We start from the raw sequence: 17,539 nt of genomic DNA, 5'->3' as shown, positions 1-17,539 counted from the left end.
GGAAGATTTCTCTAAGGTTTATGAGTGTCCTCTGGGTAGTAACATGAATAAGAAAGAAGAAAAATGTAGAATTTGGTAAAATGTTTTCAATAGATTTGGTCAGCAGAAAATTAATTAAAATATTATTAAAACTTTTGATCTACAATTCTTTCAAAATACAAAGAAATAAATATACTAAATAATTTATTCATGTTTTTCATTTTAATAATTTTACTTCTCATCTAATATAAAAGGGAATAAGGAACTTTATGCAGGAAACTATTTACGCTAGGATGTAAACATAACCTAAAGTGTGCACAGCTGATCGCCGCCATTTGTGAAATATTTGTTTTTATTAAAACATTTATTTAAAACATTTTAATATCAATAACAATCAAACATAATTTTACAATTTATTTTGCACGTTGAGTGGTTAATAGTTGTCCAAAAATTTATCAGCTTCTGATTCAAGTTCGCTGCTCCTGGTGCTAACATCTATTAACATCCATAAAATCTATAATGGCTATTGAATGTTTTCTTAAAGCGTTAGCAACGATTCTTTTTATTCTCATGAAAGTTTAACTTATCAATGTTGAAATTTGTTTCTGAATTTGATAAGGAGATAAGATCTGAGTTTTTCTGAGATGCTTTAGACAATAATAAGACGATAGAGACATTTATAGATCTAACTTTCTTTTTGTTAGTTCAAGTTCTTCTATCACCTTTACCTATTTTACTCATTTATTTGCATTTATCGTATTTCCTAGTTCTTCACCAACTTCACTTATATCTTTGGGCAAAGCCAATGAAAGTAATTTAATTCTAAATAAACACAAAATAAAAATGGAGCACAGTGTGGCAAAACAGAAATTTACCATTTTTCATCTAGTAGAGATATTTATATGAAATTTTCCTAAAATACAGGTTTTGAGATGGTCTTTCTTAAATCTGATTTGAGGCCAATCAGTCTACCGGAACTACTCCAAACTTTAGGTTGAAAATGGAGCATTTATTTTCCTAAAAACTATGATAGGTAGAAAGTTGAATTTTGGTGTCCAAAAATTTACATTATAATCTATATGTCCCAACTTTTTTATGATATTCCGCCCACTATCACACTCCCCATACAAAATTTTCATAAAAAATCGTTCATTATCGTTAAAAAAAACTTTTAACTCTTATTGAACAATATACATTTATTAAGTACATAATTCATAACTTTATGAAAAAATGGGCGTGTTCCGCTGTGTTAGTTCTTAAGTTATTTGCAGTTTTATGCAATTTTAGCAATGTTGCGATTTCGCAAAAATTGATTCAACTTTAAACCCTTATAACTCTTTCAAGACTTATTCAAAAATGATCATTTTTTACTTTTTTTAAAGCTTAGGATATTGTTATTCGTTATGTGTAAAAAATGTTTCAATTTTAATTACCAACACAATTTTATAAGTGAAATGGCACAAAAAGTCAGCAATTTTCAATGGCCATTTTCTCTTCGATCTGCGATACCCAAAAAAGATGTTCGAGTTTTTTCATAAAATTTTTCCTACTAACAGCCAAATGACAAGACTTAACAAAAAACAAAAATTTGTCTTGCGCCCTCTATGTTTTATAATGTTTTAGGCCCCAAAAGTTACTAAATAATTGTGCAAAATATGACCCTTAAAATACCTTATTTATTTCAACAACAAATTCAACAAGTGATAATATATCACTTTATCTTATATATATAATTCTTCTGTACGTGTGTTGACCGTGAACCCCTCCTAAACGGCTGAACCGATTTTGATGAAATTTTTTGAGTGTGTTCAAGTGGATTCAAGGAAGGTTTAGATTCACAATTTGGCCCACTGGATAATGTCTTTTCAATCAATTTTTTATTTTTTGCTATCCATATACATTTATATTAAAAATTTAAAATTTATTCATGCTTACTTTGATTTGTTTAAAAACTTTAAAATCTAAAATGAATTGTAAAACTGCATAGCTTAAGTGCATTTAAATTCCGCAGCATAATTATAGGTGAGCCAATTTTTAATCTTAAGTTATGTGGTGGTATTCCTGGTAAATCCAGCGAAATTCAAAAATTCAACACACAAAAAAGAAGAATTATATATATAAAGATATAAATATCGTACAAAAAACAATGCCACGTCTTCGTGGACGAGGAGGAAATATTGGTCGACGGACTCGGAATTCACAATTACTCCAGAACCGTCGGTTAAATAGATCGGCAGAAAACAATGAAGATGTAAGAAACCAGGATACAATTACACGTGCTAATGAAAGTCAAGAGCAAGGCAACGAACGCCAGCAAAATTAATTGCAAGGGGAAACAACGTTCGCCGGGTCAGCTAGTTATTTTATAAATATTTAGTTTATTTATATTTCAAATTTCAACAAAATCGGTTGAAGAACAACGAAGGTTTGACACATTATGGCAACGCATCATATACGTCAGCTGTGTTTGATTACAAAATTTGGTTTTATTTTTTGCGAATAATTTTGGCGCTAAAAGAATAATTGAAAAAACTTACATTTAAAAAAATAAAAAAAATAAAATATAAAAATCCTATGAAATGTCTGAATTATTAAATGTAATTATTTACTTTAAAACTTAACTTAAAATTCTGTAGTAAATAAATGAAAATTGCAGATTTTAAGAGGATCATCCAACGACAGTGAAACTGACTTTTCCACTTCCTTCACTTGAAACACTAGTTCAAGAGTATTAAGCTCAGAGGATGAAGTGCATCAGCATGAAAATATTGGAAATTTTATGGAAACTATTAATAATGCTTCCGATGAAGATTTTAGGAATATAGTAAAAATTTTCAAATTATTTCCAATTATTTGACGGGTAAAATGCAATTGCTTTTTATTAATTATTATATAATAATCTCTATTGATTCTGAATCAAGCAGAACGTGAAGCTTGCTACAATCCGTATCGAAGGAACATTTTTCAACTTTCCCCTAATTTACCCTCACACGCTGTCAGAAGAAAAGGATGAGTTGTCTAAATATACCATTCACGTGAGACGCGAGGAAATATATGACCGCAGTTCCGCCCACGACGCTGAAATTATTCTAGGGGATTTCAACGCAAAGGTCGGAAGAGAGAAAACGGTCTGAAGCTAATTGCTGCGATGCAAAGCATGGTATGTAACACCAGATTTCTACACCAAAACATTTATAAGGCAACATGGCTATCGTGCCCGATCAAGGCACGCTTTGAGTGTGCTGAGAGTACGTTTATTCTGTGGTCTAAATATCGACTTCTTCAGCTACATCGTAGCAGCTAAGGTCTGCATATGGCTTAGTACCACCAACAATGTACGCTTCCTTGCACAGAAAAAACTTGACATCGGTAAGTTGCGATCATGAGAGACAGAGGAAGTTTTCGCTGCTCAATTCTTTAGCCGATTAAACAAACAACACTCCTATCTCCATAATTCCGGTAGACAATGGTGACATATTTCTCACTTCCTACACACAACTGCGGAAGATGGCCTTGGTTTCCTACCTCCCCAATGACGAAACCAACGATACGATGAGGATTGTCGCCAAACATTGCTACAAAGAATGTGGGCTTTACAATGAGCCTGCAGTCAGCTCGTACGCGAACCGTTTGTAAACAGTATCGGGAGATGAGAATGGTAAAGACGTCCCTATTCAGACGGAAGAAATGAGATCATATAAGACGAGAGAAGAAAGCGAGAAGAAATCAAGGTATGTAGAAACAGGAATGATGGCCGTGATTTTTATTAAAAAGACAACTATCTGACTCAAAGATTTAAGCTTGGTGTATTAACCTGTAAGGACGAAAATGGTAATCTGGTTACAGATACACAGACTGTACTAAAAGTATAAAGGGTGCACATTTTTATGTGGCAAGAAATAAAAAACTATTTCGTTTGACAGGTATAAATGCTTCTTCATTATCCGCATATTTTTATTTCATTAGTGTCCCTCGGGGTGCTATTATGAAATTATGAAAAAAGTGGTTTGGTTGTAAGTTTACGTCACATTTCACACATCCAAATTCCGATTTATCACCATATTCTCTACAACGTCAACGATTAACAATTTTTCAAATCAAATAATCACATTTATCCAGGCGTTTTGCTATTTGTTGCGCATTTGTTATAAATTTTCCTGAAGTACGTCTATGATTTTCAGGTACTGCTACCCCTGACTTTACAATAATGACAAGAAAATTTAATTGAGACTACAGGTGCACATTCATTTTCTACACGAACGATCCTATACAAACGAATAATAATCCTATTTATGACATTCAACAGATGAGATTCATCATGATTGTCGGCTTTATAATAAATGAATAAATAAAGGTTTCTTTAGAAATCACTTTTTTCATGTCATTCTGCTTATAATTCCTCCTAAAGCATTTGTTGAAATAGTTTTTTCTGATCCAATTCCAATGCAATAATTACTGGAGAATAAGAAAATCTATTAAAATATTTTTCAAATATTTTATAAGACCATTTATTTTCTTTCTCGCAAAAATATTTTAATAAATACTATTTTCCTTTTCACTTAAATTTATAAATTCCGATCAAATATTCCTAAAAAAACATTCCTAAAACTTAAATAAACAATCAATTTAAATTTCAGAGTCTCTGCTCAGGTGATCTGGAATATATTTTGTTAGAAAAACTTTTTCTTACTCATTCAATCGATAAGGGTTTTAATTTCTTCGGTTTCTTGAAGGTATTCAAAAGGTGCAAGAAAGATCTGATTTCTGCAGAAAGTGCAAAACAGGCATGCTGCGTATGGTGTCAAAGGTCAGACGACTAGAAGCTGGAGTTCACTTTTGAAAAAAGGTGAAGAATATTCAGAAATGTGTTTTTTTGTGGGTAAAACATAAGAAAGAAGCAATGTGGAGAAGGACAGAAGCGCAAACTTTGGAGAACAAAAGTAATCAAATATGTGGCAAAAAAAAAATGGAAAGCATCCAAAAAATAGCAGGAACGTCGCCAAAATTTCTGTTTGCAATATCTAGAAGAGGACTGAAGAACCGTGAGTGCAACTGGCGTTTTAATTAACTTTCACTTTTGATATATATTATATAAAAACACATTCTCCAGAAAATCGTGGCACTAAACAACTAATGAAAATTAGCGTTTCCAGTCCGTAAGGCCAGCCATTTATAATTTTCGTCTTATTGCAAAACTGTATTTTTAGAACTTAAAAATGTGATTATTTTCAAGATAGTTTAAAGAAATAATTTCTTTCTAATTTTTATTTTAAAATGCTTGATCAATAGTAAATTTTTTTGTGTTGAGAAAAGAAATCTAATCACATATATTGTAAAAAATTTTTAACCTTTGCTTTCTAAATACATTATCCGATAACATTCTGCTCAATAAAAGCTCAAAATACTCCATATATGGTAAAATGTGACTATTATCATTAATTAAATAAAGAGTTAATTTATAATTCAAATTAATTCATTGCGAAATAAAATATCATGCAGATGTTCAAATGATTTTTTCTAATCCAAGTTAAATTCAGGAGTTGAACTGAAGAGTTTATTTTATTAAATTATTGAAGATATTATTGGTATGGTTTTAACCAATGGTAACAAATTCTTATTGTATTGTGTATAATAGGAACATAAATGGAGCATTGTCGTGGTGAAGAATCCAATTGTTGATTTTCCACAAATCTGGTCCTTTCTTACGGATGGACTCACGCAAATGCCGCATAACGCCGAGGTAATATTCTTTATTGAGGGTATGACCCTCTGACAAAAATTCGTAATGAACAACACTGCGGTAGTCGAAAAAAACAGTGAGCATAACTTTAATTATCGAGCGACTTTTGCGCGGTTTTTTGGGTTTACTCATACTCATAAACCCATGTCTCATCACCTGTTATGGTGCGTTTCATGAATGTAGAGTCGTTTCCATGCTCAAAAATCATTTCTTCACACGCGTTCTTTCGGTATTCTTTTTGCAAAAAATCAAGGTATTTCGGTACAAGTCGAGCTGCAACGCGTCTCATGCCCAATATATCAGGTAGAATGTGGTGAACGGATCCACACATCACACGACGATCTTCCAGCACAATTTTCTTTGATTTCGGTATTTGATGTTGATGGACGTGCAGAATGAGGCAAATCTTTGTTCACTTCACGATCCTCTTTGAATGATTTATACCACTCGTATGCCTTCTGCACCATTTTCAATGCTTGAACACATGAAATTTCGTTCAAAACACAAAATTTCAAACAAACTCGTTGATCAACTGAATTTTCCATAGTAAAAAAAGCTAAATGCACTTGAGGTAGTCTCACATTAACAACTGCTGTAAACAAACTAATTGACAGATGGCGCTCAAATTTATACCATATGTCAAGAAAGGGTGAACCAACATAACAAAAAAAAATATTTGAAAAAGGTATATTACTTAAAAAGTAGTTAACAAACAACAAAATCCGGGTATTTTTTGAGGTATATAAATAAATTAAAAAGTAGTAAATAAGCTTTAGCTAAAAAAAAGAGAGATCCTTGAAATATTTTAATACATATTATATGATATAAACATTTTTTAATTTAAATAAATTTTAAATTTTAAAATATATAAATAAATTTCGTGAAATAGAAACAACTTCATTAATCAATATTGTTTATTAATTATTATTATTATTATGTTAAGCCTTTTTCGAGTTAGTGCATCTGGGCACTTTTACTCTATGATAGCTGGGAGGACTCTGCAGAGTCTCACCCGTCTCACTGACTAATTTCAGTATTCCTCATAATCTTCGTTATTATTCAATGATTGATCTAAGATTTGCGTACCGTCCCGTACGGTTAGTGATTACTCTGAGATTAGATAGTGCTAAGTAGGGCAGCCAGTCGGTTATCGCATATAGCTTCAGGGCTCTGTCCCTTTGACCGGATCTATTCTAAGTTCTCTTAGCATGTCATTCGTGTGGATGTACCATGGTACTTTAAAGAGCCTTCGGAGAGCCTGACTTTGAGCAATTTGTAGTTTTGGGATGGTAGAGTCGGCAGCGAGAGAAAAAAAAGGTTGGTGTCCCGCAGCCTCAAGTTATCAACAGCTACTACCGACACATGGGCGGCGCCGATTTATATGATAATGGAGTTGCTAACTACGGTATCGGGAATAAAAACAAAAAGGGGTGGTGGCCATTATGGGTACAGTGTTTAGGAAAGTCACAGTGCAGCAGAAGATGGAAATTAACCACATGTAACCAGTATGCACGCTCCCATAAAAACTTAAAATCGCTACCACTGTATTGTTCGTACACCAAAAGCCACGGTTTTTATATATGAAAAGTGCGATTTAAATGGTTATGTAGAATATTGCTTTAAAGCTTTCTATGAAAATAAAAAATATTACCTCGATCGAAGACAATGACGCAAGTAAACTTTTTTATTTTTCCATAATATAATACATATGTAATAATTCAAATATATTTTTTGATTAATAATTATTTAAAAAGCATAAAACATTGAATTTTATACTTACACGTCTTTTATACAACTTACAATGATCCTTACTTTACCATAAAAGTAACTAAATACCATATTTGCAAAACACATATAAAAATGTTTGTACTATCGGAGAGAGAAAAATATGCTATGGTCCCGGCTGGTACTTAATGGGTTAAACCCCGTCCGAGTTAGATTATGAAAGATTAAGTGCATTATCATGTGAAACTTGAAATTCTTCTACAAAATATGACTTGCACTAAAATGACTCAGCAGAATTAAAGCTAAAGCTAAAATTTGTACAAAACAAGTCTGTATGTTACATATCTCGATGTATAGGAGTATAAAATGTTTAGAAAGTTATGATAAGCAAGGATTTTATTTGCTTAACGCCATTAAGACTTTAAGAAAATGAATATAAGCAGAAAAAGTTTTAATAAAATCCACAGTTGAAATCTAATTTCGGGCTTTACTTGATAACAATATTTTATTCCTAAGCAGAAATACTTAAACACAAAACTATCTTGCTCTCCGGAGACAATTCTACATTTTCGATATTATGCTCAACAACTCGAAATTAATCTTTTTAATTAACTTGTGCTTAGTTTTAGCACAAGTCAAGTTCAGTTCTACATAATTCTGGTTTAGTAAACTGATAAGTGGATGAATTGATTGACTCATCCATAAAATATTTGTGCCAATTTGTAGACACAACACCAAAATAGAAGCTGATACTTGCAAAGATAATGAACATAATGATCTCTGATGGACTTCCGTTTGCACAGATAAGTACTCGTTCAAGATCTTCAAAGTGAAAGCATAAGGTTTGTGAAAGCTGATTTTGATTTGAGTTCAATTAGTTAGAATTTGACTCTTAATTGTGTTAGATGATTCTATAAACTACGTTGCTCTGTGTCTAGATAACTTTAGTATCAAAAGTATCATTCGCAAAGCCGTGAAATCAATAATTTATCACATTAGAAAGTAAAAGTGTATTCAGTGATGAAGTCACGCGTGCTTGTATTACTGCTCTTAGTCCAGGTAATGTGGGTTATCTCGAAACCGACGGACTCAATTGATTTTGTGAGATCAAACAACGTAATCGAGAATGACGTGTCTATAAATGTGCCAGAAAATACAGATTTACAGTACCGAATTGAATATGCAAAGTTAATGAAAACATTTATGAATGAAAGTGTGAATCCGTGTGATGATTTTTATGAGTATGCTTGCGGAAATTGGAAAAATGTTATTGAAGAACGGTACACCGAACACAAACGAAGCAATGGTAGAGATATTAAGTATACATTAAACGATGCCGTAGAAAAGATGTTAAATGATTCTGTTGAAAACTTAACAGACGAATATGCTAATGAGTTTAAACTAGCCCAGCAGTTTTATCAGTCGTGCTTATCAGCTGATTTATACCCAACAACAATGTCGCAAGTATATATTGATGTTATCAAATCGATTGGGGGTTTTCCAGCTATTGATAAAACTTGGCAATCAGACAACTTTAGTTGGTTCAATATGAGTGCTCATCTTACCAACTACGATGTCAGTGGATTAATTAAGGAAGATATTCCTAAATTGTATCCATTTACACCTACTATTGAATTACCAGATTTAGGTTTTGATTATATAGTTGACAGTGATAATATAGCTTCAAATAAGACGCAAAGTTATATAAGTAATGATAAGAGTATGCGACATTACTTAAGTGCATATGGAGTAGAAGAGGGGAAGATATCACAAATCGTAGATGAAATCTTTGATTTTTGGCGAGAAATATTAAAAGCAATGGATGAATTTGAAGAGTATGCAAAAGTAGATGTAGAACCATTTTGGCGAGATTACATTGATATAGCTTGGATGGGTCAAAAATTCAATGAATCCGTTAGGAACTACTATCATTTTTCTTCTCTTTATAATAAGTTGAACACCGTCTGTAATGAACACAAAGAAGCTGCAGCGAATTATTTAGCACTGAAATTTTTATATGGAATGGACGCTAAACTTAAAAAGAAGGAATTCCAAATGGAGTACTGTCTCATGGATACACAGTACACTTTTCGATTTTTGATCGATAAGCTTTATTTAAAGGTAAGTGACACTGGTTTTACCATGTTATAAAATAATCCTATAACAGATAATGAAAATCACGAGTATTCATTTTCAGAAATATTTTAATGAGCGAATAAAAACTGAAGTTACAACATTAGTGAAAGAAATACAGAAAAGTGTACGCCAACAAATAGAACAAGCAGAATGGTTAGATGAAAAAACACGCACTGAAGCTTTATTAAAAGAATCCACAATACAATCACGAATTGGAAATTTCGATGATCCGATTATGTCTGAACGTCTTATTCGCCAAATAAATAACTTAACTTTTGAGCTAGACAGCTACGAGCAAAACAACTTAAACTTAAAGAAATTTAGATCATTTATGAACCGATATCTTGGTCTACATAATGAAGACATTCATAATGAAACAAAGCCTCTTGAAGCTTTAATAGGAATGCAAGTCAATGCTTTTTACTATCATATCGACAAGTCTATATATATAATGGCTGGTATTTTACATCCGCCAGTTTATCATAAATCCTGGCCGAATTCTTTGAAATTCGGTACATTAGGTTATCTTGTGGGTCATGAGTTTACACACGGTTTTGACACAGTTGGCGCACTGTTCGATAGCAATGGTGACCAACGATATTGGTGGACGGAGGAAACTGAAGAAGTATTCAATAATCGAACAGATTGTTATGAACAACATTTTAATGACTACTTGATACCAGAAATAAATCGCACAATTAACGGATATCTAACCAAAGATGAAAATATAGCAGATAATGGTGGACTTCGTGCCGCACTTAATTCGTACCGCAAATATATGAAAGAATTGAATAAGGAAGGTGATCTGATGACAACATTTAAAGATGAAGACATGCCTGGTCTAAATTTATCACCAGAACAAGTGTTCTTTGTAGGATTTGCACAATTGTATTGTGCGTCGTATAAAGAAGAACACTATTGGAAAGAACTTATCGATGATCACCCTATGGACAAATATAGAGTTTTGGGTACACTAAGTAATATGGAAGATTTCTCTAAGGTTTATGAGTGTCCTCTGGGTAGTAACATGAATAAGAAAGAAGAAAAATGTAGAATTTGGTAAAATGTTTTTAATAGATTTGGTCAGCAGAAAATTAATACAAATATGAATAAAACTCTTGATGTCCAATTCCTTTCAATTTTAAAGAATTTATGTATAATAAATAATTATAATAAATAATTTACGTTTTTCTTTTTAATAATTTATTTTTTCATATAATATAAAATGTTTATGTTTAAAGGAAGTAATCAAAACAAAATATTTGAGGTATAAAATTATAGATTAGGTTAGGCTGGAGTGGTGTGGAGTGCAGTTCTTGGACCCAAAGCTTATTTCGGCTCAAATAATGTGATAGCATTGTTCATACGTAGACTAGACTCGCCCCAAAAACACCACAGTGGAACAACACAGAACGGCATGACTCCACCAATTCAGTGAAAGTGAACTAACCTGGCAAATTTATTAACTTCTCCAAGTCCTTAATTTTGCAGGACGATAGATAGCTCTATCATTTAAGTAAGAAAGGTCTCCCCGAAGATTTTGAAACTTCTGGGTTTTTATGAAAATAGACAAATTAGATGAAGTTTAGAAAATAATGGCAACTTTTTGCCATTATTGAGCGAATCATTTTTGGTATGTCTTCGAAGACTTTAGAATAACCAACACGGTTTTAAAATGATTTCATTTCATCGTTTTTATATAACTGACAACAACCTAACAACCTACCTACCTACCTACCACTTACATATATGTCATACAAAATGTAAGTAATACCCATAATTAGAGACTTACATATAATTTCCTAAAGAATCAATAATTCTTCTAGATCTGACTCTATTCGGTGTTTCTCTACAGATATCTTTCCATTTATATCATGCTTCAGCTAACTCGTTTTCCACCGTTTTTCATTTCGTTTTTGAAGGCGCATCAGGTCTTCTGCTGCTTTGTGGATTCCATGCCAAAGCTTGACCCCCTATGTAATTCCTCGCTTGACTAAGTGTACGGCCTATTCACTTCAGCAGGCGTTAATTTGCTATTCGATCTGGTTACTATATTTTAAGAATTCTACGTAGACGCTTGTTGATACACATTTTATTATGTAATCCTTTACTAATACATTTAAAAACTGTTTATTCATTCTTCATATATATGTCTTGTATTAACAAGATTGGATTATACTCTATTTATTAATTAACTATTTTTATTATTCACGGTATAGTGTATCTCAAAATTTTATATATTTACATATATATAACGTATTTATATTTTATATATTTAAATTTTAATTAGCTGTTGCTTTGAATTTCGCAACAAGAAAAAAAATAGAACAAAACATCTTTCTCCCACAAAATACAAATGATAAAATTTTATTTGAAAAACTTTTGTGCCAGAATATCACAAATCTTTCAAACAGTCTTCTATGCAATCTTTCTGAAGTCTTACGAAAGGCTTCGCTAGAATATTCCGCAGTAAAAGTCTTTATAACCTATTCACAGTTGAACTCCTTATAGTTACAGTTGTACTCGTAAATATAAATACCAGACGTTAAAATAATAAAGATCGTTTTGTTTTACTTTTTATAACGGTACTATTATGTGTTATGAAATTTATTTCATCTTTACTTTATACATATTATGGGTCAATCATAATTTTGTTACGCCGTTCTTATTGTAGGAATATATACTAGTAATTGTTCCATGAGTCGTTGCTGGTGTATGGGATATCCCAAACATCATCCTTATCGGATGACATAACTTTTTGTGTGTACTTAAGGTTAATAAATGTCTGTCAATAGTATGGACCTCCATTTGCGAATACGTTTTGGATAAATCAATTTTTGTAATTCTCCCGACGGACATAGAGCTAAACAATTGCTCTGTATTTCTTAGCCATGAGAAAACAAACATTTTTTTTAGTTTAAAATCATTCTTTGATGTTAGTTTTTCATTAACATTAGTGTCATATACTCTCTCTATCATTTCCTTTTGCAATACGTATACTCCCAACCATTTCTTTGGAATTCTGTATAGATTTTCTCTGCTCCTTCAAAAGCTGCTATCATAATTACCGCTTTTTTCAATTTTAGTTGTTTTTTTCCAGCATTTTATTTTGCAATTGGCCATTGAATAACCCAAATACAAATTGATTATGTTTGAGGTTATTGATTGACTGGAAACTGTTCATAAGTCTCTTTTCGATTCTTGTATGCAATCTGAAATTCTCTAATATTTCGTTCAGCTTTAGGTTAAACAATTATTCTAGTACTGCCTTAATTTCAAAAACACCTAATTTTCTGTTTAGTTTAGGAGTATTCTGTCTCAAACTATATTTTTTGTACATGTATGCACCCATGAAATATAGGATGAGTTGCTGTTTATTTGTGCCGTCAGCTCCAAATAGTTCCATGGCCATTTGCAGCTGCGTTACCCAACGATTCTATTGCTTTACTTTTCCATCAAAAGCTTGAAAAGTAAATGCATTTGTGGTATTCTTATTTTGGAATTCCAAAATTTTTCCATTTTTTGTCGATCATCGTATATTCTTCATTACAATAGCAAGTACATCATTTATTCTGATTTTCTTTTTCTTTTCCTTCTTATTATCTGGTATTACCAGATATAGTTGTAGTTTTCTACAACTAAACAGTGGTCCCAGTCGTTGTTTAGTTGTACATATTACTTCTCAATTTTTAATTAACAAGACAATATTTTATTCCCTAAAATTTTTAGATTTTTAGTCCAGTATTCCTCAGTATTTTCAGTATTTGGTGTCTGAACAATTTAATTCTTCACAATAATTCTTAATTCAATCTCAAATTTATTTTCAATTGATAATTGTGGAAAATAAACGAATAAAGCAATATTATTTTTTAATAAAATCAGATACATATAAAGACCATATGCTACGACTCGTACATGTGAACAGAGGAATAGATTATCCACAACATCATTATTACTGAAATTTGCACTATTGCTTCATTTATGAAGTGTTTATCCGCCAGCTTATCATAAATCCTGGCCGAATTCTTTGAAATTCGGTACGGTAGGTTATTCTGTGGAACATGAGTTTACACACGGTTTTGATACAACGGGCGCAAACTACGATAGCAATGGTGATGAACGATTTTGGTGAACGAAGAAAACTGAAAAAATATTCAATAATCGCACAGATTGTTATGTTCAACATTTTAATGACATTGTAATATTCGTGCCGCACTTAATTCGTACCGCAAATATATGAAGGAATTGAACAAAGAAGATGACCCGGTGACAGTATTCAAAGGTGAAGACATGCCAGGTCTAAATTTATCACCAGAATAAGTGTTCTTTGTAGGATTTGCACAATTGTGGTGTGCATCGTATAACGAAAAACACTATTGGGAGGAACTGACTGATGCAAACCCTAGTGACAAATATAGAGTTTTGGGTACATTAACTAATATGGAAGATTTCTCTAAGGTTTATGAGTGTCCACTGGGTAGTAAAATGAATAAGAAAAAAGAAAAATGCAAAATTTGGTGATCTGTTTAAAAAATACTATTATAAGTTTTGATGCACAATTATTTTGAAATAAAATAAATTTATTTAAATTATACATAATAAATAATTTATTCATATTTTTCTTTTTAATAATTTTATTTGCCATTTAATATAAAAGGTTAACATTTGAAATAAGGATTTAAGACAAACATTTATGAAATAAAATTACAAGTCAGTTCTTTGTGCACAAAGCCTTCTTGTGCTCAGTATGATAGTATGATACCACTGATAACCATTGTTTATACATAGACTAGACGGACTTTCATTGGCGTAATCTATTATAACATTTCTGTGCTAGATAAAGTTTCCCTCAAATTTTTAGGTTCGACAATTTTCTCTTTAATCTCCTGAATTAATCTATCGGGTAATTTACATTTTGTAAATAGTTGTGATACCCTTTCTGGTACTATGGTGGTGTAATTATGAGTTTATAACAGATCGTATTCTATTTCTGATTCGCCATCAACAGTCTCTAAGTGCACTGCTCTTCTGCAGTAGAACTTTAGTTCTACTGTGACTGGTGTAGTTTGCTTCTTGCAATATTTTACTATTACCAACAAATCGCACATCACGCCTAATTTATTATTTAAAATAGGCTATTTGTGCACCCCGACCTAAAAGATCTATTGTGCGCCTATAGGCCCAACTAGGACAATTTTAGACTATTTATAAATCTTATAATTGCAGTGGGCTTAATTTTACCTATTTGATTTGGGACCAGGATCCCGCTACCAAGGTAATCGAGTCTACGTCTTGCCGCCGCTGGGCAGTTGCATAGAACATGTTCTGATGTTTCCTTCTCTTCATGACAGAGTCGACAGGAATCACTTTCTACCGCACCTATAATCTTCATGTGGTAATTAAGTCTGTAAGAAATTCAGTGTAGATCAACTTTGATGTGTTCAGGATCAATAAATCTTTTTGACTGTCGCATGGCTGTTTGGGCTCTCCAATGTTCAAGTAGATGTTGTTAATCCTGTTCACATAATAAGCTATTTGTAAAGCTATTTGTTACCCCGCAGACCAATGAAAGGAGTTCACGCCTAATAGTAACTGTTTACCTTGTAGATCAAAACATCTGTTTGCTTTCGAATTTTCATCATAACCGACAAATATCATCTAATTTGCTGTGTTGTCTTATTTACGCCGGCTTTGACTTGGAGTATGAACAAAACATCTATTACCTATTACCAAAAAATTTTTGCATATTAAACTCAAGAACTTTATCGTTTTCTTTGCTGCGAATATTGGAAATGGTTAATGAGTTGATTTTAACATAAGACAAATTAACAATTCTATTTAAGCATATTCTTTATTTATGTCTAAAAATACGATGTAGATTACTGATCACACCAATTTTACATATACCTTTTGATTTTTCAACATTAGCAACAATAAAATCCGTATTTTCTTCATTGATTGTAGCAAAAAGCTCTATTATTACTTGCGACGTGACAGAAAGCACCAGAATCAATCACCCAATCGATTGATTTCATTCTTGGCGATATTACAAAATGAAATATTTGTCATTTTCATTAGCCTTAGTTACCTTTTTCGATGGTTCTTTATCTATATTTATTTTCTACTGTTAGTATTTCCTACAATCGCGCTTGAGATGCCTTTTCTTTTGGTAGAAAAAACTTTCTGTTTTCTCTATCTGTTTCTATCAACCTTCATTATTGACCCTTTGTTACTTTCGTCATCATCCCTTAGTACTCGTCGATTGTATTCGTGAGATAATTTTTCTATTACCATTGATAATGATAAGTCTGTTAATGGCGTAATTCCAGAACCAGAATTCCAAACATGCATCCATATGTGTGAGTTTTTAAAACGATTTTAATAAACTTGCAACATATTTTTCGAGATTTTCTTTTTCATTTAATTTTGTATTGAATATGTGACACATTATACCTACTTTATTTGTTAAGCTGTAATGTTGTTTTAACGTTTTTCACACATCCCGAGTAGTTTTAGCATTTCATAAATGCTAAATGTACCTTTCGATCATTTAAATCCCTTGTTATGTCAGCACCCTCTGACTTGCCTTAACTCACATACTTCCATAGAACCTCTGCCTTCAGCAAGTTGTTCCGAAGTTTTTGAATCTTCCTCTAGCTAATGATGGACATGGACACATTAGGTAGAATACAGTTTTCTCTTCATCCGCAGCGCTACAACTCCGATAAGTCGTTATAGAGTAGCAGCTATTAGGCGACGCAGTGACCTGTCAGCACTGATATCGCAGTGTTGAGTAGGTTACGCTTTAATGGAATCAGCTGACTGGTGCGTTTCTTGTCCAGTTTAGACTATGTCGATCTTAAGAAACTAAATGGTGAGAAATTTAAAATCATTAATCTAATGCTCCGTTATTTCGCGTCAAATTTATAATTTCTTTTAAGGATCAGTTATTAATTTCTATATAAATGTGAGTATTTATCTTCGGCAAATTACGATATAAGAAGTATAATACAAAATTTTATCGCTGAATGTCCATCTTTATTTAAGTGTAAAATGAACCTAGTAGTAGCTTTTTTTATCGTGGATGAATCGTAATTTTCATTAACATGTTTATTTAGGCTTTATTAATCCGTTTCGCTTGCCGCTTGCGTGGACTTATAGGCGTTCACGCCCTCAAAATTCTATATTCATACCTTCTTCACTATCCATTGTTGATAATATGATAACTCGCGAAATAATTATATGTGAGGTATTGGATTGACTGAAGCCCATTTATTACACCAATTCTATCACTGATACCAAACTGAAATAATTTTATGTTATTATGGTATTATAGCTATTATTTTTAATTGTGGCAATAATTTGGTATTATTCTTAATATACCATTTAGACGCAATTTAATGTCACAGTTTGAAATTGTGTATAAAAAACTCTTTAATATCTTCGATTAGACGTATGCCTCACGTTTCGTATCAGAAGGGATCTATCAAAAAACCTAGTTTTAAGAAGAAATTCCAAAACTGTTATTCTTGGCTGCATAAATTCAATTAAAGATATTAAAATATTTTAACTTTATATTTTATATTAAAACCTCATATTATTAAACAATACTTTAGGTAATTAGCTTATCATAACATTATTTATAATTTTATTATGGCTTATTATATCATATATATTTTTATAATACAATAATATTAGGATAATTAATAACTTACATAGAAAATTCACTTTGTGCTGAAAAATATTAATATAAAAATTTCGTATAAAATTCTAAATTTATTGATTATATTAAAAACAGCAATATTAAGTAAGCAATATTTAATATATAAAATTTCATTAATACGAAATAGGTATTAGCTTGATATATAACACATAATCCATCTTAACACTTAATTACACAAATAAATGAATTAAATTGATATTCTTTTATATATTTATTAGTAATATTCTCCAAATGTA

General features: G+C 31.7%; 2 protein-coding genes across 2 annotated transcripts in view; both read left to right on the top strand.

Annotated features, from left to right (window-relative positions):
* The window catches only part of LOC119676774 (tyrosine-protein phosphatase 99A-like), a gene marked incomplete at its 5' end in the record, with an annotated part of 569,905 nt that overhangs the window by 32,577 nt on the left and 519,789 nt on the right, over positions 1–17,539 (top strand). The gene's annotated exons all lie outside the window — the stretch shown is intronic.
* Positions 9,479–10,664, top strand: LOC119680889 (endothelin-converting enzyme homolog). Its single transcript, XM_038093901.1, has 2 exons — positions 9,479–9,565; positions 9,642–10,664. Exons 1-2 carry the CDS (start codon positions 9,500–9,502, stop codon positions 10,641–10,643), a joined length of 1,068 nt encoding a protein of 355 aa, XP_037949829.1. The 5' UTR covers positions 9,479–9,499; the 3' UTR covers positions 10,644–10,664.

Source organism: Teleopsis dalmanni, chromosome 2, assembly GCF_002237135.1.
Source record: "Teleopsis dalmanni isolate 2A chromosome 2, ASM223713v2, whole genome shotgun sequence".
NCBI classification, from domain to species: Eukaryota; Metazoa; Arthropoda; class Insecta; order Diptera; family Diopsidae; genus Teleopsis; species Teleopsis dalmanni.
This window is presented reverse-complemented; position numbering and strand designations above follow the sequence as displayed.